The following is a 25,349-nucleotide window of genomic DNA, read 5'->3' on the forward strand; positions in this document are numbered from 1 at the left end:
GGAGAACAAGGGGTCCTGCAATTGAGGACAGCGACTTCTGATCTCTACATCTCCTCCTCAGTCTGGCAGTTAACACAAAATATATATATAGAAGAAATGGCGAGCCTAAGTAACTAAAACAAAGTGCTACAGGGAATGATAAGTTTTCCAAATGTGGAAACTAACAAGAAAACTATGCCAGATAAAACATTACAACGATCACATAGATGAAAATAGATTAGGGCAGGATTAAGAATTCTTCCTTAAACACAAACTAAGACTGGAGACACTGTCTCGTTTCCTTTTATGTTAAGCAGCAATGTTTATATGCCCACAAATAAACAAAACATGTTGACATTGGGAGACAACTGGGCATTCATAAATAAGTTTTCTTACCTTCATCAATACAGACTCGCTGAGTTTCTCACGGTTGACGATCTTAATGGCGACTTTCTGGCATGTTACACAGTGAACTCCAAGCTTGACCAATCCTACAAAGTAAACAGAACAACACATTTAATAAAACAGCAATAAACTGAAATTACCTGGATGTTTGCATTTAACATCCATTTTACATGAGAACAATTGTGAGTTGTCCAGACCAGTTTAACTTTTTCTGCTGGCCAAATCACCACCAGAAACAGTAACCTGCTAATATTCCCTATGGATGTGTATGAAAAATCTTCTCCCAATTACAGCACCAAACACACAGTAAGCCAGTGGGCAAAAATACGGGGGACTGAGCGATGAAAATAAAGTAACTGTACGATAGGCTTTAGCTGTGATTTTAATGGGCTTCTGGAATGCTGAAATAAATGTGATGTATGATGATGTGTGAAGACGTGGTTTATTGCCAACAGTGATGTAAAATGGCTTGTGACTTTAAGTCTGTAATGCAGTTGTTGACTTCATAAGTATAGTGACACTTCCTTGAATTGCTCTCCAGGGTTTATTCGAATCATAAAAACAGCAAGAGAGTGAACCACTTGTGTTATTGATTCTTATAATGTGCTTAGGAGCTACACGGAGTTGTGCAGTGTTAGCTTAAAGTCAAGGTACAGTTAAGCCATGTACAGCACACATTGAAGTAACGGATGAGTACTAAAAAAAGAGGTAAACAGAATAGGTGGTGATAACAATTAATAGCTCACGCAGCAGTGAGAATATTCGCTAGAGTAGTTATTCTCAGCAGGTGATCCATTGCTTTTCCTCACTTATACTCTTACTGATGCAATGTTGTGCAATTAAATCAAATCCTGTTATTCACTGAACAAAAAAGTCTGACTAAAAATGCTCGGATATTCTTATTAAGATCCTCAATCAAAAGCAAAGTGGAATACAATGGTCGAAAATTAAAAATACCAATGGAAATCTACAATGCAATCATGCAGAATGTGATTGGGGATGTTTGACACGAGATAATGCGTAATAGATCGTTTTTTTTTCTTCAATTGAGAGGAAACGGTACAGGCCCATTCTTGACAAATAACCGAGTTCATTCATTTGTTTTCAGTAACACTTATCCCAGTGGTTCTTAACCTGGGTTTGCTCGAACCCTAGGGGTTCGGTGAGTCAGTCTCAGGGTTTGGTGGAGCTTCTGCAGCAGAGGTCAGGAAACATTGATTCATGTCTGTACACTAAAATATGCCACCCTTGACCATCACTGGATGCAGATGATCACGTGAAATTCATTGGCCAAGTGCTGTAAATAATTTCTGTATCGTGAATTTGAAAGAAAAAAAATCACGATTTGTTTTACAGTTTCACAATTCTAAAACCACCTATTATTTGTTTGGGTTCTAGGTGACCTTGAGCCTAGCCTGGTTGGCTTTGGGTGGAAAGTAAGGAACAAAGTGCCAGCTAATTGCACTGTTTTGATTTCCTGTCACAGTTGTTTCTTTAAGCTCAATCTTGCTATGACCTGAAGCGCTTTACAAACTACACTTTAGAGTGAACTGTCGACAAGCTCATTCATTGTGTTTATACCGTTAGGGCGCATTGAAGAAACGCTAGCATGCAAGGTGGACGGGCTATCGTAGCCTTGAGTTGAAAAATCTTCAAGTCAGGGGCATTCAATTACAGATGGATTGGTGAGCTGTTTCAGAGTACTAAGAGCAACATAGCAACTGGACAGGGGAACCTCGGTGCATCTGCAAAGGCCCGTTTTTTATTTTTATTTTTTACACAACATAGATGTTTATTGGGCAGCCATTGAGTGATCAAAACAGTCCCAATCTCGCTATGATTAATGGGACTTGATGATTTTATCCGATCGATGATCTCATCAATCTCCCAGTGGTCTCTCAGCAGTCTTTTAGTGAACGGCATGAGTTCGTTGATAGATTGGGGAGAGATTGCCGCAGTGATGAGAAGTGCAACATTGGGAACTATTTTTCTTTCTTTTTCTAACCGCTTCAGGCATGCAGCGAGCCAGGCATAATGTCATATATGTTAACAACTTGACATTTCGCTTAACAAATATAATTAATTCATGGTCCTTATCAGACATATGTTTGAAGGAGAGCAGATCAGACAATGTCAAGTCCTCAACCAAAAGGTTTATATTGAAAATGAAATAAGAAAACAAAGCATATTAGACTTGCTCACCAAATTCAAAATATAATTATCTTCCTAAACCGTAAGCTTCGAAAACAGTGGTCAGCTCTATACTTTGTATTTACAAAGTTCTTTTTATAGTGATTGAACAATGTTATTTTGTGTAATTTAAAATGTAAATGTAGTACAGCGTGGTGAAAGTATTTTTTTTTTTAGTATTTCCTGAATAATAAAGCTGAAACGCTTTTCAGGAAATTGTAATGGGGTCTCACCTGTTTCGCTTTTTTTTTCTGGTCACCCAATTATCTCTGTGCTGTTTAAACCCGACCCTGAATTAAAGTTACCTTTTTAAAGTAACTGTCGCAATTCTGATAGTGGGTAGTATTTGCTAAGGTTTTTTTCATGGACAGAAATGTAGCTGGAATGGGAAGAGAAAATGGGGAAAGAGATGAAGGCGAGGAGGGTATAAAAAGATTCCAACGAGAGAATAAGGCAGTTGATCAAGACTTGGAACAGCAGACAAGACCATTAGGCCTGTAATGATTATTATATGTTAATGATCGGCAAAAAAACTCACTCGTCACATTAAATGCATTAAAGAGAGAATATCGTCCTGAAAAAGCATGTGGAGCACAAGATTTATTGCCGAACCATATATCTTCTAACATCTAATGTTTCTTTTAGTGAGAAAAATCTACGAAGGAATAAACATTATGGTCTAGTGAAATTCTGTAGAAAGTGTGTTAGTGTTTCCAAGTACACTAACCACCTGAAGGCTGTGTGCATGTACACAATTTGCAATTAAATAACCACCCTTGATTCAAGTATAAAATATTGGGCTTGTTGATCAATGGACAGTGCCCCACTCTACAGAGCTACCAAGTTTCAGACAATCGGTTCACAAATGACAATGAAGTAGGCCTTATATATGTGTATATGTACTCCCATATTAGGGATGGAACTTGTTTTTATCTAATTAATGACAGATTGTCATTAATATTAATCACATTTTAAATGTACCAATATTTGTCAAAAACAGTAGGAAAACAATTACCCAGTTATCAACAGAAAAGATCTTGACTTAAGTTAAAGTGCTATATGATGACTTTTTAAAAACTGTCCAACATTAGAATCGTCAAAAGAAAAAGCCAAAAGTATATCTTTCTTTTTAGAAGAATCCAGAAAAGATAAACAGTAATTGGAGAGTGCAAAAGCTTTACTTGAAACTATGGGGATGAATCATGTAATGAAAAATTCAGTAATGCAGAATCTGCATTGGTATATGCCTGGTAATAAAGTAGTAGAGACAAACAGGTTCATTCATTCTTCTTTTGTACCACGCATCCTTGGAAGGCTTGTTGGAGCCTATCTCAACTGGCAAAAGGCATAGAACACCTCAGACTGGTCGCCAGTCAGTCGTAGAACACACAGCGACAGATGACCTTTGGGACTCAAAACATACCGCCAACAGCGGGAATCGAACCCATGCATGCCCGCACTGAAGTCAAGCGAGTGCAAATGGGTTCCCTTTTGGTATATACTACGTCCTTCAACCCCATGGTCAAAAGAACATCATTGATACTAACAGCTTGAATGAGTTCCTTCCATGGGGTATTTGTTCTCTCTCAAGGGTAAGAAGCTGTCATCTATCATAAAAGAGTCTGATGGGGTGGGGTGTTCTTCGAATCATGCCCTGGTGAGTTGTTAAAAAGGCCTCAGAGAATTTTTCAGGGCTTTCCCAGGAGGATTGAGCCATGTGGCCTGAAAGTGAGAAGTCTGGACTTTCTCTGCTTCGGTTGTTGCCACCATGGCCTGCTACTGAATAAGCACAAGAGGGCTGGAATTCATACTGCACTCTTCAGAGTGAGCACGGACTTGACAGGTGTTTTAGAGTTCATGTAAAATATGTTTAAACTTCTAAGGCTTGGTTTGTACAGTGCATGACTGCAACAAAGACAAACATTCAATTTCAGAGTTGGTGTCGATTTGTTTGCTGGAACCTTTCTGGTAGAGAAAATGCATTTAATCTTTTTTTTTTTGTCGTTGGCATTTTTATTTTGATATTTACTGAGAACTTCAGACATCAAACACACAAATATTTGCACATATGACTGCACTCTGTTGTTTAAGTGGTGTGTGAATTCTCTCTCGGGAAAAATAAAAACAGTTATTCATGTTGTGCTTGAAATGTCTCTGTTTGGTATAAACACAGCTAGGGGCAGATACACGCACACAGACAGGCAATGTCACGCACCACGCATCCATGACTTTATTTACAACTATAGAAACAATACATAGAGAGGCTGACCTGGGTTTGCAACTACATAGAATCAGCAAGTGCATCAATCACTCCCTTCCATTCACCCTCCACTCAAATCAATAGCATCAAAAGCCTGCTTCATGCACAACGTCAGTATAATGGCACAAGGCTGAGACTTGTGGGCTGGAAAGGCCACCATCGACTGATTCCCAGTTTCACTGCAGCACTGCATTCGTTCCTTTCCTTGTGCCTCGACGATGAATGGTGTGGGTGTGTATGTGTGTGTGTGTGTGTATGGGGGAGAGTAGGGAAAGGGGGAGCTTGATCTCCAGCTCACTGGGCAACAAAACTGTCCAGCGTATGACTGTACAGTACATCAAAGTAAGATGCTGCTATATTCTGTCATGCCGTACGTACTGCTGGAATCATAGTTGGAGCATAAAAATTGACATCATACATTTTTCTGATGGTTTGCTAGCAGTATTCTATTTGAACCCCTTAGGTATTTTTTGTCATTTGTTTATTGTCAGTTTTTTTTATGATTTCACAAAAATTGTAGAGATAACGACAAACTGCAAATGGGAAATCCTCAGTATGACTATGGATTTGTGATGCAGGTACATTTATAGTTCAAATTTGCACAATGTATCTCTTATTACATCACCACTGGAATAACTTGGTGTAGATTAATAATATTTACCAAATACTTGGAATGCCTTGAAAGCAGTGTAAAAATCCAATCATTAATATCATTTTGTTATGGCATCACCAGGCGGTAACCTTTTTGGATTCCATAACTTTTGCAGATGTTAATAATAGTTCAATGTGAATTGATCATTGAGAATTGTTTGTGTGTGGCAGGAGTGGTTTTCAAACTCTATCAGTTCCAAAGCTTCCAAAGTGAGCCATTTTTTTGCCAACACTAGGTATCATATTTGCAGCAGTGGCTTTTAATTTAAGATTATTGGAAAAGTCATTTTTATTTGAAAGTTACTGCAATGGAGATGAGCCTGACAAATGAATTAGCTCCACTTCTGCACCTCTCCTTGCTTTGAATCCTGATCTTTGAGAATCCCTAAGCCAATGCTGGCAGATGGTAGTAGCTTATGCTGGCTTAGCGTTCTCTCCCCAAGAGGAGCTGGCTCAGAGAAGCTCAATGCCCTTAGACACAGATCTGTGAGCTGCTTTTCACTTCGGCTTGCTAACCCCAAATACTTTACTTTGGGGCTACAGCTCTGCCATAGGATCAGAGTTTGAAAGGAAACAAAATGTGCAAACTGGGCTTATTACTTCAGCATTCTCCGACCAAATGGAAAGCCCTCAGAGTGGGGCGTGGGAATTCCAAGCTTCTGAGCAAAGGACAAGAGTTAACACCCACCACAATATCCCTGTGTCCCTGTTTTACTCATCTATTGCCTTCAATAATAACAGAGAACAAGACTATTTATTGTGTGTAGGGGTCACAGGAGCTGTGTTTAAAGCTGACTGAACAGGGGGATTTCTCTTGCTCTTCTTGCCCGGTGTTCAGTCGCCTTGTCACTGGGACGCAGAGTAGCGGAATAGCAAGCAAGGTGCTGAATTAGTTTAACAAGTAAGTTGTCTAAAGAGGAATTTTAATCCTCAAAAACAAAAAGACACTCCACCCACAGAATGTGTCGTCCTGTATATTTCAATACCATTTGCATTTGAGTGCTGTTAGAAATGTAACTCAAAGTCGGTACATGCTGTATTTGTGTAAAATTCTAATAACCTCGCAAACAGAATCATTGGAAAGATCTAGGTGATAGTCTAACATGTCGAAGGATTTTTTTTTCAATTTCCACCTTGGCCCGGGCATTCAGTACTTCAATTTGTCTGCATGTGCTCCTATGAGAAAGGATTTTGGACACTGATGCACTCCAACATTTCGGCCTATCCCATCACAGAGTGCTTTTATGACAGGGTTCCGCACTTAATCATGTCAATTTAAAGAAAGGGCCCACCACATTTATGGTGTGGTTGTTGTTCAATTCCCCCCATTGCCTTTAAGTGCATAGAATAAAATGTAAAGTATTCGCTACTTTTACAGCATTTGTGTCTCAACAGCGCAACGAAAAAGGAGCAGCAATGCGTCTTATTTCTAGCAAATTTAGAAAAAAATGTTTCAGTATTTTGAGACTGTCACCTAGAATATGAACTACACAAGTCTTAACACTAAACATAATCCTCATATTAATAGCTTTCCTTTTCTTACGCAGCAGTGAGAGAATTTGTGGTGATTTAATTTTAATGGGAGCTGTCAGTTGATTGACTTTTCAAATCTTCAGGATCTGTTTAACTCTCCCCTTTTACTATGTGCTGCAGATAGCCTAATCTGTTAATTTACTTGTACAAATCCGAAGCCTACCAGGCAATTGCGGCATCAACCAACAAAAAAAGCTTCAAAAGCAGCAAGCTTTGTCAAGAAGTGCTGGAGGCACACTGACGCACGCATAAAGAATCTGTTAACTTAAAATAAAACATTAATGCAACACTGTCCTGACAATTAACCTTCTGCACATAGCAAAGGAGTCTTGCCATTTTTAGGACAACAAACAGTTAAAAAAAACATATATATTTAACTTTCAGAAGACTCATAAAGCAGCATTAATACAGGAGTAGCAATTCCATTTACAACACACGCATACATAAGAAAGTCAAGCTGATAAGGGATGGAACAGCTTTGGGGCACATCAATTTTTTCCCCTTATATTGAAAAATGGCAAGTAAATTATGACACAAAGGACTGTGAATAAATACTATACTAATCTTACAAGCTCTTTAAATGGCATAACCCAGAATCCCCACCATACCTGACTGCATCCATCTCGCTAACATGCAAATACATGTGCAAATAGCACTTCATTAAAAGTCCTCTGTGTGCAAGGAAGAGTCTTTTCCTCCAATCAAGAAAATATTGCTGGTGGGTAAACAAGTGAATTACTGCCTGTCCAGATAGTAGAATAGAGCATTTCAGGAGGACAAAAAGCTATTGAACACAATATAATAAAATGTGACATTACAGTGGTGTTTACCCAGTTGAATGTAAAGTTTATGAAAAGCCTCATGCAACAACCCAATTTGCATACTACTTGTGTTTTCTTAATACTAACAATCATATCTCAGCTGACATCAGGCAAAAGCCAGACCACACCCTGAATTGGTCACCTGTCAATCACAGGTCACACAGAGTTGGAAAACCAATCACACTTTTAATCACATCATTTAAGCCTTTTCGCATTTAAGTATGCAAGCATTTATATTCTATTATCACTTCCACTACAACTTCTAATACACTAAATATTTATTAGATGGAGCCTATGATTTTTGAGCGAGAACATTGTGCTTGATTATATATCAGGAAAACAATGGAAGGAAATTGTTCAATTCAAAATCTTCAGTCAAGTACAGTTCAATACTGCCTGTCCTTTTTGAGAATTCCATTTCAGCCATTAACTTGATCATAGTCAGTGGTATCACTTCTCTTTGAAATCTCACTGCCTACATGTCGTCACAAATTCTAAATATTCCCTACTCTGAATTCCGGCCCCAAGTGATCAGAATCTCAGACCCGAGTCAAGCGGCAGTGACACTGTCAGAGGGATGTACTGTGAAAATCCCGAATCGGGAAGATCAGAGCAAACAGAACGTCAGATAATGGCGGGATGACAAGGCAGAGAGGTAATTGCATGAGCATGTGGCCGGTGCGAGGAGCAGGAGAGGCCTGGTAACTGTAGATAAACACTGATACAGGGTAGCCCGAGTCAAAACACTGAGAGAAGCCCAGGCTGAGCATTATGAGGCACTCAGATCTATTTTTAATGCTACTGACTGGGGATCAGCAAAAGGAATGTATAATTACAGCTTTATGAATAATAGAAGACGGCATCTTTTAATTAGCCACACCAGGCACACTACGGAGACCACAGCTGATGGAACAAACACATCCATACACAGATCGGCATACACATACATTCCACTACAGTATATGCAGTGAAAGGAAGGACAGCCATAGAAACAAAGCTACGGGTGTCATCGCGCATGCTAAACATGCAGCAATACTTCTCCAGGGAGACAGGAGTCAAATAAAGAGGTCACTAATGATGAGGGTCTTAACCACTCCGTGACATTCTGCCAACCTTAAGTGTACATCATATTTAATATGGCAAAATAAAGGTTTCCAGAAAATTTGCTTTTTAATATGGAAATTGGTGCCGGCCACACAACTTTGTTAAATGGAGCCCAGTGTACGCAGCAGGGGGTTACTGCATAACCACCTCTATAGTTAATAATTATTATAAAGCACTTTGGGAAACATTTAATGCATTGTGAAGTGCTTACAGAATATGCTACCCAGACAAAGTATACTAATGTCACACAATGCAGGCTACTCGGAAGAAAGCCTGGATTCCTGCTGATACTAAAAGGGGGTGTGACGTTCACTTTGTCGATGCTAGACACAACTATTTAATTTATCCAGAGAAGGGTGAAAGAAAATGTAGAATATTTAATCTCCGTTTGGCATGACCACATTTTTGTGCCTGGCAGAAGAAATATACCCAACTTTTTATGTCACAAAATAATTGCAGAGCTTTGAAATATTTCAAATTTGGCAGTAATACAACTTTTGCATATTTTAACTTCATGTGTAGACTAAAGCTCCTCCAGTCTTCGGGTAATATTTCTTATAAATTTTGCATAGTAAAATCTAATATAGAAAAATACAATACATAGCAATAATTTGTGGTTGTAAAAACAGGTGTTTTTTTCAAATTGTAAACGAGAACGATTTCTTGTTAAATAAGCTAAAATTCACCTCAAGCTACTTCTATATATTAAAGTGTTGACGTGGAGTTGATCCAGATTTGTTGGCAAACATGGATCAATTGGGAACAAAGTCCCACGAGAACATTTGAAGATGTCGATTGACGCTGAACCACAAAATCCAACTCGCTGTACATCAAGAGCAGCTAGGAAGCTTGAATTGATCCAAGATGCAATGACACATTAAGACGGAGGCAGGATGTTGTTGTACACCTCACTCCTCACATGTTCAGAGACTTCATTTGTAAGCTAATTTGTAGCTGGCAAACACAACCTTAAGGATGGAAGACTATACTGAATGTTATCCAATGTTTCACTCGATCTGTTGATATATATATATATAAAAAAAGGAAACTGAATAAAACAGATTCTTACTAAACCAATTTTACATGTAAAATAAAATACAAAAGAATGTAAGGTATATGAACCACAAACTACTCATTCAGCTAATGTTGATCCAGGAAAAAAACTAATCTGTGCTGCTCCTTTAAAATAAATTAAAATCAAGCATATGCCTGAGGTGATCTTGTCAAACGAGGCCCCGTGTTGACCAGTCAGAAGTGCATATGCTCATGCATGAGTGAGACTTCACATATTTCATGCATATGTATTTCAATTAGCACATCTCACCACTGATCCGGCGAGGGGAAAAAAAGCTCTCTATCGATCCCTGGATCTAGATTGACTCATTCATCAGATATGGGGTTTATATCACGAGGACAGGAAATGAATTCCCACATCTCACGGCAAAAAACATTACCCCTAAAATACTAAATAAGCCTTTGCAACAGAGTTGTGAGGGAACTTGACCAAGAGTCAATTTGACCTGGCCTTTTAACTGAACAAAAGAAGATGGGTGAGTGAAAGCAAGACACTGCTTAAATGGCAAGAGCATAAAAAAGATACCATGAATAAAATGGATGTGTAGAGGTTAATCAACACAAAGAAAAGAACGGTAATAAAAGCTAGGGAAAAGAGAGCCACAGAACAGAGCGCAAGAAAAGAGATAACAGTGTCCTCTCCAAGAATTCCACCACCAGGATAAACGAGACGGCGCAGAGACAGCTGCTCAACATGAGTTCGAGGAGCTTTATTATGATGTCTCCGTCACCACATAAGACTGCTAGAGAGGGCACACATAGGGAAGACTGGGAAATGAGAATACACTTCACACATAAACACTAAAGTGAAGAGTAGACACAGATCCATACTCAATCCTTTTTTTTTCTTTCAAAGTAGTGGCATAAATATGCTAAGAGTACTACAATTTTTAATATTCTGAAGGGCGTAACTAGATTTTATGGATGAGGAGAAGCATTATTCAATTTTTTTATGTATTATTTTTGTTACAACGGCTATACAAGGGAAGCCCGCTGGATAAGTGGTTAGCGCATCAGCCTCACAGTTATAGGGTCATGGGTTCAGATCCAGGACACTCCACCTGAGTGGAATTGGCATGTTTTCAGGGCCTGCATGGGTTTCCTCCGGGTACTCCGGTTTCCTCCCATATTCTAAAGACATGCATCCTAGGCTGGATAGCGTGAATGGTTGTCTGTATCTTCGTGCCCAGTGATCGGCTGGCCACCGATTCAGGGTGCTGCCCCCCGCCTTGTGTCCGAAAGTCAGCTGGGATAGGCTCCAGCACAGCCCATGACCCTTGTGATGACAAAGCAGTTTAGAAAATTAATGAATAACAAAAAGCCTAAACCATGACTCCCCAACTCCGGTCCTCGAGAGCCTCTGTTCATTCTGTTATCCCGGTCTTCCTCCACAAACAAGCCCAAATGAAATGATCAGGATTGTTATCACGATTTTGGACAGCTTGCACCCCTGGGCTATACCATTAGCAAATACAATATATAATGACTTGGATAAACTGAAGCCCAAGGCTGTTTCTTGTTCGATCGGTGAAAATTGGCAAAACAGACCATCCCTAAAAGAAAATAGTATGCAAATATCATTGAGTTTTATCTGGTTTATTTAACTTAACCATTTTAAACTGCAACTTTAACAAACCTAGAAGTAAACCTATTTTATTTGAAATGCCAATTGCAGCACGCAAACAGCTACTCACATGCATTTATTTTTATTTTCACTGCTTAGATTTTTGTTCCCTCCAACTAGGTCAGAAAATCTTGCCATGTATTTGCAGTGCTCAGCCTGAGTTGTGTGGTAGGTCTACGTGCCTAGATTTTTTTTAGGTGTTGGACAGGCTTTGATGTTTGTGTTGCGTTGTGGGGGCTCTGATACCTACTGTATATATTTTAGCTTTCACTCAGAATGCTTCCTGGCCAGCAGCCATGCTGAGTTCATTGGAATTTGCTCAATTATTTGATGAAATTATCAATTCAAAAAATGTTGCAGATAATTCAGAGACAGAACTAAATTGATGGTGTTATTCCATAGAGAATGGCAGGAAAAAAAGACATTCTTTCCTTTGTTGATGATGAAAACTGGTGTAAAACCAGGAGTTAGTCATGTAACTCGTGCAATAGTGTATTCTTATTCACTTCCTATCTTCCCATTATTAGTCCCAAGTAGATGGCAGCCGAAAGACGGGCTCTTTGATTGGCTGAGGAATGCGGAAGGAAATAATTTACCAAGCTAATCACTGCGAATCGTAACGCAATGGCACGCTGGATTAGGATGGCCATATTGGAGATGTTGAGGGTTTTAGAACATTTCATTGGAGTTGATATCCTGCTCTAAATAGTAGGCTTAATGACGCCACTAGGTCAAATTTCAAGAATTTGGAAGTGCTAACCATCATCATGCACATGAATGATTGCCTGCTTCCGCTCCCAGCTGAGCATATGAATTTTTCAGGGAGTCAGAAATATAGACTATCCCAACTAGATTTTAGCCGATGGCATTCCTCGCATTGGGCAGAGGTATGTGAAATGATGGCCTAAATTGTGTGACAAGTTGTGCATCTTTATATGTTTGATTCTTTGGGGAACAGATGTCAAAACACGCAATTTTTCCATGAATCCTTTTACAGTAAAACATACAGAACGAACAGGAACAACTGATGTATTGTATGATCAGTTAAGTCTTGGCTCTTGGTCAAAGTAGAGAACTAACTAACTATGAGAATTAATTATTAGATTTATTTTTTGGGGAATTACACAGTACCACTGAAATCATATACTAGTCAGTTTTAGTGAAGTCAGGAGAATGCTCTTTGTGACTTTCTAAGTGGTAACAGTGGTTGCTAAAATATGATTTGTTTATACACCTGTGTAATGGACATGAGCCTGTCATAGGAAGATGTTGAATGCAGTAGGTCTTCCTAACATGCTTATCAAACGCTGTACATCAGCTGACTGTGATGTGTCCTGGTTAAAGTCGATAAATGAGTGTGCCACATTGCTGTGATTCATGAGGCACTTCTGTGATGAATGTCTGTAAAGCTGTTTAGGGCGTATGACATCACTGAAACCCCCAAGCACTGATATATTCGTTGGGTCGTGGCAAGGGCAATATTTTGGATGATTGCTGAAAAAGCTGAAAGAAGTCTGAGGAAAACCTTCTTCTATGGTTTCCCTGGCTAGAGATCAACGTGATCACTACAGATGTGGGAGCAATCAAAATGACAGCGTAGAGGATTGACGATCTTCTCAGCCCCAGGTGACAAATAAAGAGGTTTGTCATGAGTGGAAAGGAGATACTTTGTCAAGGAATTTCTGTATAGGATTGCTATAGAGACAATCTTTACTGTTCTTAAACGTGGGATGAAATCTGTCTATAAAGTCACATGGTGGGGGAAAACGCAGGTTTTCATTAGCATACTAAATTAAGTTGGCTGGCTGGTTAACTATCCTTACAGATGAATTTGGGGAATCTGATCTGCCATAGAAGGATATAATAGGTATTTGTAAAAGACACAGGAAGCATTGGTAATTGTATTGGGTGCACCTGTTATGGAGAGGTGCAGTGAGTAAAATTTAGTTTGGAAAATGGCACGATTTCATCAATTTGAAAGGAGTGGAATTCCAGGAATTTTGCGAGTATAACGTGAAGAAAATCCCATGTTTTAACCTCACTTTCCATATTTCGCTGAAGTCTTTCATTTTGAAAATTTGCTCTGTGTTTGACTCCTTCAAAATTCAATGACAGGGTTTACGACATAACGAAAAGTAGATCAAATTGATTCAATTGTTTGCTATAAAAAGTCTCACATGGACTTATCTGAACAGTGAACGAACGTCAGTGGAAATTGGAAACGTTTGTTATTATGATGGAGTAAGGGGCCAACAGCAAAACGCTCCCAAAATAGGCTTAATGACTGACTGTGTAACAGTTTGATCAAATGCTGATGAGCTTTCTAGCAATACTCAGACAACAAGAATGTTTACACTGTGTTAGATTGGTATCAAACATCCTAAACTGTGAAGATTTTCTGTGGTTTTAGATTCCCGAGTGCATAATATTTCATGAAGTCACACACAAGTCATTTCAATCACTTTTAAAGTGTAAGAACTCATTCTGGACTTGTCCACTAATATGTAAAGCAGGTAACACTTACTGCAGAGTTTGACGCACATACTGAGTCAAAAATCATATCAAATACTCACAGCCAACACTCACTACAAAAACACACAAACTCAGCCTGCAGCTGATGACGTAAATAAACTGAGTCACGCTGCAGTGATTAAGTGCAGCTAATGAGGAAGTAAAAAGCGATAAAGTGTACTGACATGTAAGCGGTGAGAGATTTCTGATGAGTTACAACTTCATTAATAGATACATTTATTTACTGTTAATCGGCAAAGATTTAAACACATCTGAAGAGAATGTAAAAATAAGGCAACCACACCTGGAAAAGTTCTAGCTAGGTGTGCCCTTTAATTTTAACTTTTTCTTCAGGACATTGACTGTCATCCTGGTTTTATTTGGAAACCCGGCAGAGCAAAGCTCTACATTTGCTCTGGAACATTTGATGCACCTAGATCAAGATTGTCTTTTTTGCCTCACAACCCCCCCCTATTTTTTTGCTTTCAATCTTAGCCTCATTCTGTCTCTCACTCTGATATTTTTCCTCCTTTTGCAAGTGCTACAGTACTGCCCATATTGTTAGTTTTATACTTAGAAATAGTAGGAGAAAGCACTGACCGATCAAGCATGAGAGACAGAGAGACCAGGCCCACAGATATTGACGTGGTTGGTCTCCTGGTAGAATTCCATGTAAGTCAGAGCAGTGGCTCACAGTTTTCAGCTCAAGCTCCCAATACCAGGCTGTGTGGCCTTCCAGGTTGGCATCAGTATGCTTTGCCCAATTCTTGTATGGGTTTTCTGCTTGTTAACCAGTTTCCGCCAACATCATTATCAGTTACAATGTTGCCCTGTGATATGCTGGTATTTTTTTCATTATTATTATTATTACAGGAACAAGTACAAATATTGAATTCAAGATGCACAGAGAAACTGACTTTAATCAGAATCATGGTCCATAATAATGAATATTTTTTAAGACGCTGATGAGAGCCATTAAAAAAGGGACAATGGTTCCCCTGCAACAACTAAAGGTTATACTCAATTTGTGCATGTTCTTACAGAGTTGCAGACGAAACTTTGCATTCTCAGGTCCTTTTTCTGTTTAATATTAAAATGCTAATCATGGAAGAAAAACTCCAGATTCCTCGAGGGTATCTGACCAAAACTTCACAACAGACAAACAAGATAAGGACTATGACGGTTTGGTTTTAGACACAGGGGAGCTCGCTGATTATTAAATAAAGACTTTTTTTGTGTTTTTGGAATTGAATTTAAATTATTAAGGCTTTTCTTGTATGATGTTGTCCATCATGCAGTGAAGGGAGAACTTTTACCACAAAGAAATCCATTACAAATTTAGCCCCATTGTCTGTTGTTTTTTTCAAATTTCAATATCTTAGTTACACATCTCTTGATTCTCTTAATGACTTAATGTCAGTGAAATTTGAGCAATTCAGCCTTGTCTTCTTGTGAGAATTTGGGAGCTATTGAGTGTGGATACAATTTTTGCTGCTCACATGCCAGGTTTTGAGTGGTACAGTGCACACATTTCCAACACACTCTTATTGTTGATACCTTTGTTTATGTCAGAAGATTTTTGCAATTTGAAGGGGTTAAAATTAATTAGTTGTAGGTCCTTCCAAAAGAAATTAAGAGGACCCATTTTCATTTTACACTGCTAGAGTGAACATGATTCAAGTAAATCAGAGAACTTCAGATTTTGTGTTTAATGATGACATAAGGAGAGAATGCCATGATATGGTGTGAGATAGTGTCACAATGTGTTGCTGAATGAAAGAATATTCAATGCAACAGCGGTGTTCATCTCAAACACTGTTCTTTTCAACCAGACTAATTTGAAATTGCTGATTAATGGGAAGAGAAGTGTCAGGAAAGGTAATTTTAATTATAGCAAGGAAGCTATTTCAGAGTGTTGACAACAATAGACCAACCAGTGGGAAAAGCTGTTTACTGCTATGAAAGGGCTTCCAAATACGATGCAGTGAAGTCTGAAAAGACATTTTGTTGTGTCCCATCATTATACCATGTATGCCATCCTTCTAAACACACACCTGTAAAAGTGGAGACATGCTGAGTTACAAGAAAACAAAAGTAGGCTGTTTACAAGCTGAAGAATCCCTAATGGAATTACATTTTGCCTTTGAAAAGGCTGTTTGATGTTACTTCATAGATGCCTTCCTTCCTCTTTTAATGAATGCTGATTTCATGTGTGAGACTTTTCTCATGCTCTCCAACTAGCGCAGCATGATGTGGCATCTTCCACCGAAACCTGTCTTGCTGACACCATATTGCTTGTCAACAAGCTCACAAGAAAAACCTTAATCTGACACCTTTTGAAAAGTTTCAGCTTCGGATCTTCACAAGAGAAAAGTTACCCAGAAAATGCATCTGAAAGGCATTTGTGGAATCAGCATTTTGATAAGTTCAATAAATCCATGTAAATAAAGATAGAAAAATATAATGTGCAGAAAGTTCATTTAAACTGCTATTTCCTTTAAACACCAGGGGAACATCTTGCTTCAGGTATAATGTCAGTTTAATTTTCAATGACTCAAGAGTTCTTACTCCACCAGACTGACTTCTTCAAAATGATTGGTTATGACAGAGAGCTTTGACATCTCTACACGTTACAATCAATCATTTTGAAGAAGAAAAAATGAACCACACTGCTTCAAAATTGATGATTGCAAAAGGGGGAGTGTTGTCAAAAACACAATTTAGTGTTGTTTTTGGACACAGTTGGACTTGAAAAATCAAAAACAAGGTCAAAGTTTTACTGGTACTGTATCTCATAACACTGAGTAAAAATCTATTATCAATGAGTTCTTGATAAAACAGAGAAAATCTTGTAAATTCAAGCCCAAGGTCTTTCTTTGTGGATTACATGTTTAAATGCCTGACTGTATGATTGTCTCTGCAGGATAAACATGTACTACGTTAAATCAATGTCAGATGCTAATGCATTCATGCCTGTGAATTTGTGTCATTAGTTATGTCATGCTTAGAGCTAAATATGCATTGTAAGGAATACTTTTGCTTATCTTAAAAAAACTGATAGACAAAAACATTGGGACAAATGGCTGATGTGTTTTCACCGACTGTATGACTGGTGAAAGCACCACAAGTGGCTTAAAAGGACTGTTGCTGAATTTTGGAATTCCGTCAGAGAGAAATGGGGTCAGCTTTGATTATGCCTGTCCTAAAAAGGAGCTTTGCTGCATACAGTGAATATTTTGAGAGGCATCGCCAAAATGTGGGCTGCCGTAATGCGGCAAGAAGAACAATACTTTTGCAACACTACATTCATTTAGTTTGGAATACATTATACAGTTAAAATGTAAAATAAATAATTTCACGACTACAAGCTACTCATTTAGAGTTATCTTTGTCAATAGTGCCAATAATCGATAGTGGGTATCAGTGTCCTTGTGAAAATTGCTACAAGACTTGTGTTCTGCAGGCAGCGTTAAAATTGCACTCATAATAAATTTAATAAGGAAAATGAAGGCATAAAACAGACTGACATTGTGAAATGAAAATGCAAAACTGAAACAGTTATAGCTACATGAAATGTTACACCCCTAGTAAATGTGTACACGTGTGGGCATAGATGGTTGTGCACTCGTGTTGGAGCATAATCCAAATGAGTCTTGTATCTCTAGAGATTAATCCAACCCTGGCCTCAAACGTCACACTCTAATCCATATGAGGGAAAATAAGCAGCACTGTGAAATGTCTGACCACAATCACTAAGCCAGGATGTCCTGATATAGTTTACACAACGCATTCAGGCATGTTAAAGACGGCTGGACAGGATAAATCAATGTATGGATGAAATATTATTTATATATTTTTTAAATCTGGTTTCATTAGTAGCAAAATGAAGCTGCCTATAGGACCTGGCAGAATAGAAACTATAAATGCTTTTCCATCCAATAGTTTTCTCTCGATTCAGGGAATAAATCAATTCATTTGTCTCCTTTTGGTGTGTTTGTGTTAAGGACCCATTCTAAGTATTCTGTTACGGTTTAAACTGATATTAAATGCAATGCAGGCATTGTCACAGGTTGGCCATTTTGAGGCCTTGCAATAACCACAAAATTACAGTGAACTATTTGCTTGATCATAAATGTCAGTCACTTTTACTGCAAATAACAAAAACTAAATTATAAAGTGTATCAAAATCCAGGCCATATTAATGTGGTTTGTTACATACCGAGTCATTTGTCAAACCATCAAAAATTAATTGAAGTAAGAGCACTTTGTTACAGAAAATCACCTCCTATTCTTACATTTTCTGAATTGGAGCCTGACTCAGAAATCCCATTACACTAGTTGACCACCAGTTACTTACAGGAAGGAGTTTTACCTACACACATTGGCTACAGTCGCCATGCATCATGACTAGGAAAACGGTAATTGTGGGTTAATTTCTCCATCCTGGTGACATTGCCAAAGCAAGAAACAGAGTCCCACATTCACAACCTACAACATCAGTACTTAATGAGAACATAGTGTCAAGGCGCTTTAAATGCCTTGAAGGTGGAAAAAAAGAAGTTAATTTACCAAATGACAGAGTGAAATATGGTGAAACCTTGAGCTTTGTAATTAGTGGCCATCTATTGCTACCTCAGTAATAAGAGTTCAGTAAGGGTTTCCATGAATTCTAAGTGAATATTTTCTGTGTTTTGTCTTTGGGGACCATTCTTAACAGAAATGCCAGAGGAAAAAAATGGGGCTTTTCTCGAATATGAATTTGCAAAGACAACAAATGCAGTTAGCAGTCTTAATCTTTTGAGTGACAGTTCCCATAATTGTCCTTCATGTAGTACAATTGAGATGTAGCCAGAAGAGCAGATTTTCATCAATATATGTGCTGATAGGTTAATATTGAACATCCAGCCATCTTTTAACCGCCTCATTCTGGGTGTGTGTGGCGAATTTTTTTTACTGTTTTTGTGGTTATTTGTTACTGATTTGATTTAAGTTGGGAAAACATGCAATTATACTGTCAATTCCAGCTGCACTGGGAAATGATGTCTGATTTTGAGGGAAAAACAGACTGCCTATTTGATTTGTATGAAGTCCGCGTGCCACATGAATCACAGGACAATACTTATGCTGCATTAAAAAAAGAAAAAAAAACTTTGTTTGCTTGTTTTTAACTGTCTCTTGGAAGTTGAACCAATAATGTTGGTTGCTGTGTCCGTTCTTTTTGTCACAATGGACACCAGAACACCTCATCCCGGTACCAATGCCACAGTTTTCTTCCACACCCAAACAATGTTGCTGTGTTCAAATACGTATATCCAGACAAATTGATCGTAGGGTTTGTTTTGGGGAAAAACGCTCGAAACAAGACAGATGGGAAAGGGCTCTGAAAGAAGATCTGAAAAGCTTACAACAACAGTGACAAAGTTACAGTGTGTTTAATTTAAAGTTTAAATTGACTTTGCCAGCACCCTGATTTCTGATTAAGTGGGGACTCCTCATTTGATGCTGCTAGAGAAATCCTTGTATTTCAATCTCTTTCAGGCTTTTTGTCCTCTTTTAGGTTTATCTGATTATTTCTCTGCCTCTGAGCCTGTTGCGTGCTTTCAATGCTTGCCATGAAGAGAGGTCAGCGGTTGTAACTTGTCTACCACATTCAATCAGACACGCTCGTCACACTCCCCCAGCTTGTCCAGTTCACATGCACAGTTCACACAACAAGGGTTGTGAAAGCTGCCTAGTGGCAGTTGTAGAAAAAGAAAAATCCGACTTGTAGAGAGTTGGGCTCAGGTGCATCAATGTGGTGAAGAAAACGTGTAAAGAACACTTGCAGGAATGTTATGAGCACTTTTCACAGTGTACTGCACACGATGCCCATCCAATTTAAATGGAAATTAACAATAAAAAGTGATCAACGTTAAACGCTATTGCCTTTCATCATTTGCACTTTGACTATATTGTAGATTTTTTATGTCTTTTGCCTCCAGTGATGTACCACATTGACCCATGGGATTCTAGGCATTAAAGTATGTAGTAATTGAGAACAGAGAACACACTAAATGTCTCAAAGTAGGGGTGTGTGGGAAATATCGCCTCTTATCATGAACATTGTTTACTCATTTAGGATCAGTAAAGATGTCATTGATAGTAGAAGAAGATTAAGAGTATATTACTGAATCAGCTAAGAAAACAAAGGCATGTGACTGAGTAGTAGAAAACAACGTGTTCTCATATATACTTCTTTCAGACTGCACATTATTTTGATTTAAAGCATAATGGTAACTGGAAATGGAAGCTATGAACGCCTATATTGCCTTTGCTGGAAAATAATAATGTCAAGGAAATGTATTTATGTTTTGGAGGATTCTATAACTTGTTTTCATCTATTGGAATGGTCATTTGTATTTCAAAGTGCTTGGTAACATGAACATTTAGTATTTAGTGGAATTCGTAAGTCAAGGTAGCACTAAATATTGTCAAGTTGGTTCACAAACTATACCTTCTAAAAGACAAATGAAGAACTGCAAAAAAAGAAGCATGCTTATTTAAGAACGGTGTGTTGTTTCCCGTCTGGAGACAGAACAACAATCATTGAATTGTTGAACTGTCAGAAGAACATTTCAATTTTAATGGGCAGTTATTAAGTGGCACCGGGATACAAAAGAGTGAAGGTCATGCACACAATTTTGCATCTGAATTAGTCACAAACACATGTCGTAAAAACTGTTGACAATCCCCCGCCATCATGATTTTATTACCTTTATAGTTTCCGGATGTCTAACAGTCATATTGACCTTGTCCACCTCGTTTTCCCCTGTCAAGCCTTGTTATATATATTCTGTTAGTCTCTCGGTTTCATTTAGAATTCCTCAATGCTTTACTGAAATTCATCTTTATTGTTAAATTGATTCCTTTCCATTTTCTTGATAGATGTATAATAGGTGTAAACAAAGACACTACCAATCTGACTGAAGAAATCCAAGAAACTAAAGTTGTGCTTTTCCCCTTTCAAACAGTTGGTTAAATTCAGAATATTCAGATATTATGATGCCACACTACTTATTGGTCCCAGTCTTAGACTTCCCAAGAAAAGTTTAGGTTTCCATTTGATCAACTGTACAGTTCTTTAAGTTTCTTTGTTTGACAGGTTCCATTAGAGCAGAGAGAGCTTAGCTAATTGGCCGTAATGGGATCCTGCGATGGAGGTAGAGAGTCATGTGGGGCATGGGCATCTATTTGGAACCTTCCCAAAGATTACCACGTGAAATGCATCCATTGACACTTTATTTCAATGTCATATTGGAGGAGTGCCTCTATTGCTACTTTTACACTGCCTGTAAAAAGTGATGAGATGTCTTTTACCTCAGTCCAAAAAATCAATTGCCAAGTCCTAGTGCAAAATACATCTGACCTTTCTTTCACTTCTTTAACCTCTATCGCAAAACTTTGTGAAAAGATAGAAAATGGCCATTCTTTGGGTAATTCAATCATTGGCAATAATAAAAAATGTATATGTACTAGCAAATGCGTATCGATCTGTCTGGTGGTGTCACAAAGTTTGGCAAGTATACCATGTGTTCTTTAAAATACCAACATAAAAAGGGCTAGTTCTAGGTTAGGGATGGCGAACACCCTGCCTTCTGCCCATTGTCAGCTGAAATAGGCTCAAGTCCCCCTTCGATCATTGACGACTAATAAGTGGCACTGGATGGATGAACATTATAAAAACAATAATTCGACATTATTTATTGCATTTAAAGCTAACCAAAAAAACTAAAAGAGAGGTAGGTAACTGACCAAGCCACAGCCAATACAGCATAATTGTCATGAATGTTTTTCTTTTCATTTATTTTGATATTTTCTACAAATTGACAGGGAACTGATTAAATGATGCATTATAAACAGATTCAAAAAAGTGTGGACAAAGGAAATTTAATATTATACCAAACATTATTGTCATCTGTATCAGTGTTTTGCCTTAAGGCAGTACATATACTGGGTGATTTATGAGTAACGGACTAGAATTAATTTAAAATAAACAGACTAGTCTCTTGTGCATCTTCTCCAATTCATCCCCTACATGCTGGATCACTCATGCTTTGCCAAGTTGGAAATGTCTAATTAATTCCAGGCAAATACACATAATCCATGAATGTTTTCCTTCTCAGTAAGCATTTTATTCATCATGTTGATTTGGGAGTGGTCCCCAATTAAAATCAATGAAATTGTGGACTTGTAATTTCACTTGGGTAAATGGGTGCAAATAGTCCAACTAAAAATCAATAATTGAACTCAATGAAAGAAATGATGCGCATACACACAGAGGGTGGTCGACGAGAATGTCCAATGCAAATGAGGTTCGAACCAAGGTCAATGCTCCTGTGTGGAGATTGCATGTTCTCCCCAGACTTAAGTGGGTAATTTTTTGGGCACTCCGATTTCCTCCCACAATCCAAAAATGTGTTGGGTAGGCTATGTGAACACTCTAAATTATCCCCTAGGTATGATTGGAAGTGTGAATAGTTGCCTGCCTCCCCGTGTCCTGCGATTGGCTGGCCACCTATTCAGGGTGTACCTCGCTTTGTGCTGAAGTCAGCTGGGATAAGCTCCAGCACCCCTTCAACCTTTGTGAGGATAAGTGGTTCATGAAATGAATGAATAAATAAATTTATCGGACATGTTGGGACATTGGTAATTTTTTGCTATAAAAACCACAGCAACCAATTTGAAAAGGGGAAAGACGCTTAATCAGCCACTTAGGCTATTACACGGAAAGATGCATTATTTTTACCTCAATATAATATGTGCAAGAAGAAAATAAAAAGTTGAAGCCACCTGTGCAATAGAGAAAACATTCGAAATCATTTGGCCAAACAATTGTATCCTTAAAAAAATTATACACAACTTCATCGATGTAATTGTTTGAATGCCTGTTTGGTCAAATATACAGCAATGATGGTGAAAAAAACAAACTTGAGTTTTATTTACGACCCAATTTCCATGGGTTTATTGATAACCAAATTCCTTATACTATCACAGTTTGAGCATTACACTATAATGCAAAAAAAGTGCTTAGAATACTTTTATAGTCGCAACTTGCTCGTTGCATTTGAAAAGGCAAACAAACAGTATCCTTCCTATCCTTTCAATGACCATCACAAGAAAGGGGACTACGTGCATTCACAGATATAAAAAAAAAACTAACAAATAAAAAGGGTTGTTTGGAGTTGCCATGGTTATGACATTTGTCATCAGCCTTGTTAGTGATTTAATAGCACACACTTGTATTATGTATGTGAAGAGGAAAGTGCTGTGATATAAACTTTAAAAAAAACATTCCTATGAGTAGAAAGAAATTGTTGCCGAGTAGAAAAATCAATTGTTAACAAGAGTACTCTTGTGCTTAAAAGTGCCATAGAGTAGATGTGTTTCAAGCAGTCCCACCTGATGTTTAGCAAACAGCCCATTCATCCTCCTGATTACTTTCTCCGCTGTCATATCTTCAAGACTGACATAAGGAAAACAAACTGCACCTTATTTTCCTTCAAAATGTTCTTTTCAGTCACTCTTTTTTCATAGTACAAGTAATGAATGTTCTCCCCACTGAGTCTGAACGGTCACAATTTTAGAACCCTACACTCAAGGAATCCAGTTCTTATTCTTCCACTAAACTAAAAGCAGATCACGTATTACATAGCGGGAGCTTTTTTTTTTTTAAACACTTACCACCACAAACCCACAAAATGTAAACACAATATGGAAATTAGGAAACATATAGATATTAAGGCTGTGTATCCAACTTAATTAGAGGAATGAAAAAGTTCCAGTGGAGGAGACAGCTTGGTAAAAATAGCTTTCCATCAATTAATAAATGATGAGAGAAAAACCTCCAACAATAAGGCAAAGCAACCACCATGGACTTAATTAATCTCATCTTGTTTTTCCTGCTCTTTAGTTGTCTAATCTTCCTCAATAAAATTACACAACAGCTGCTATTGCAGCCCGGGGGAGAAAATTGAAAACGCAATAGAAGGAAAGAGGAGAAATAATGCCCATAAAATTCAAAGATTTCTCCAGCCCTGCCAAATTCAATGCCCCAAAATTGTTTCCCCAAGTTCTTGTCCCAATATTGTCTCTCCGCCTCTTCTTTCACTCTCACCCATCTAAATGCAAAATGAAAATGAGACAGACATGCAATGTTTTTCAAACAGACCAGTGAAATGAATAATTTGATCCTGCGCTTCTGTTAACATCAACCACACTGCTAAAGCCATTAAAAAACTAGAGCTAGAAAAAGAAAATGAAAAAGAAGAGGGGAAGAACATTGGATTTCAAATATTATAAGCCTGATTGCCACAAATCAGTTTTCTCTATCATGCAACCAAGGTGCTCAAAACAAAACACGAATAAAAACTGCACCTATTACAACCTGCTCAACTATGACTACATGGGGAGTACCATGTGCCAGTTAAACAAGGGAAATCGGGTCTGGTACCTTGAGCGCTTGCACTGCACCATTTTAATTAGATAGGCTTGCAGAGAATCTGAGAAAATCACTTTAAGTGTCAATGAGGACTTGCCAGATTGCACATACTGCAGTGGGTATGACCCAAAGGGATGGAGTAACCTCAGGGTTTTAGAGGTTAAACGTGTTTGGAGAGTGCTGCGTGGGTGTTCGGCGCTCGGCGCTCAGTCATCAGCGGCAAGAATACTTCTTCGTGTTATCGTGCATCTCCATGAGAACTTGAATACGCCTACACATGCACAAGGAGAATTTCCTAATGCCAGGTAACAAATCCAAATCCATTTATTCTTGGACACAATCCTGGAACTGTATGTAAATGTGTTTTTAGTGCTCTGTTCTCTAATTGCCCATTTATTTTTCACTATATGCCATTTATGAAATTCATAAAGGAGGGAAACGGTTTTTTCTAGTATTGCAATGGGGTTTGTTTTAAATTCCATGGGTATCTCTATCTGTCTGTGTTCATTCCCTATTGGTTGTCTGCACTATATATAGATGTCCCAATCACTTATTTTTGCACTAAAGTCCCAAAATTTTGAGAATCTTCCGATGTCCAAATCCCCTCCTTCAGTAATGTATTTGAATATCCTCTTTCAAAGAAATTAAGATATATATGTGTATATATACACACTATATACATATACCCATCAATAAACACTGAAATACATATGAAATTCC

The 25,349-nt window shown here is 38.1% G+C and overlaps 1 protein-coding gene across 6 annotated transcripts in view; it reads right to left on the reverse strand.

The window, feature by feature from the left end:
* Nucleotides 1-25,349, reverse strand: part of brsk2b (BR serine/threonine kinase 2b) — a 133,008-nt gene that overhangs the window by 57,500 nt on the left and 50,159 nt on the right. For all 6 annotated transcript variants that reach the window (XM_077739779.1, XM_077739778.1, XM_077739781.1 and 3 more), the window contains one exon: nt 376-470. In XM_077739779.1, the coding sequence (XP_077595905.1) occupies nt 376-470 (95 nt within the window). The remainder of the gene's footprint in view (nt 1-375; nt 471-25,349) is intronic.

The sequence above is a fragment of the Stigmatopora nigra genome, chromosome 2, assembly GCF_051989575.1.
Source record: "Stigmatopora nigra isolate UIUO_SnigA chromosome 2, RoL_Snig_1.1, whole genome shotgun sequence".
NCBI lineage: Eukaryota > Metazoa > Chordata > Actinopteri > Syngnathiformes > Syngnathidae > Stigmatopora > Stigmatopora nigra.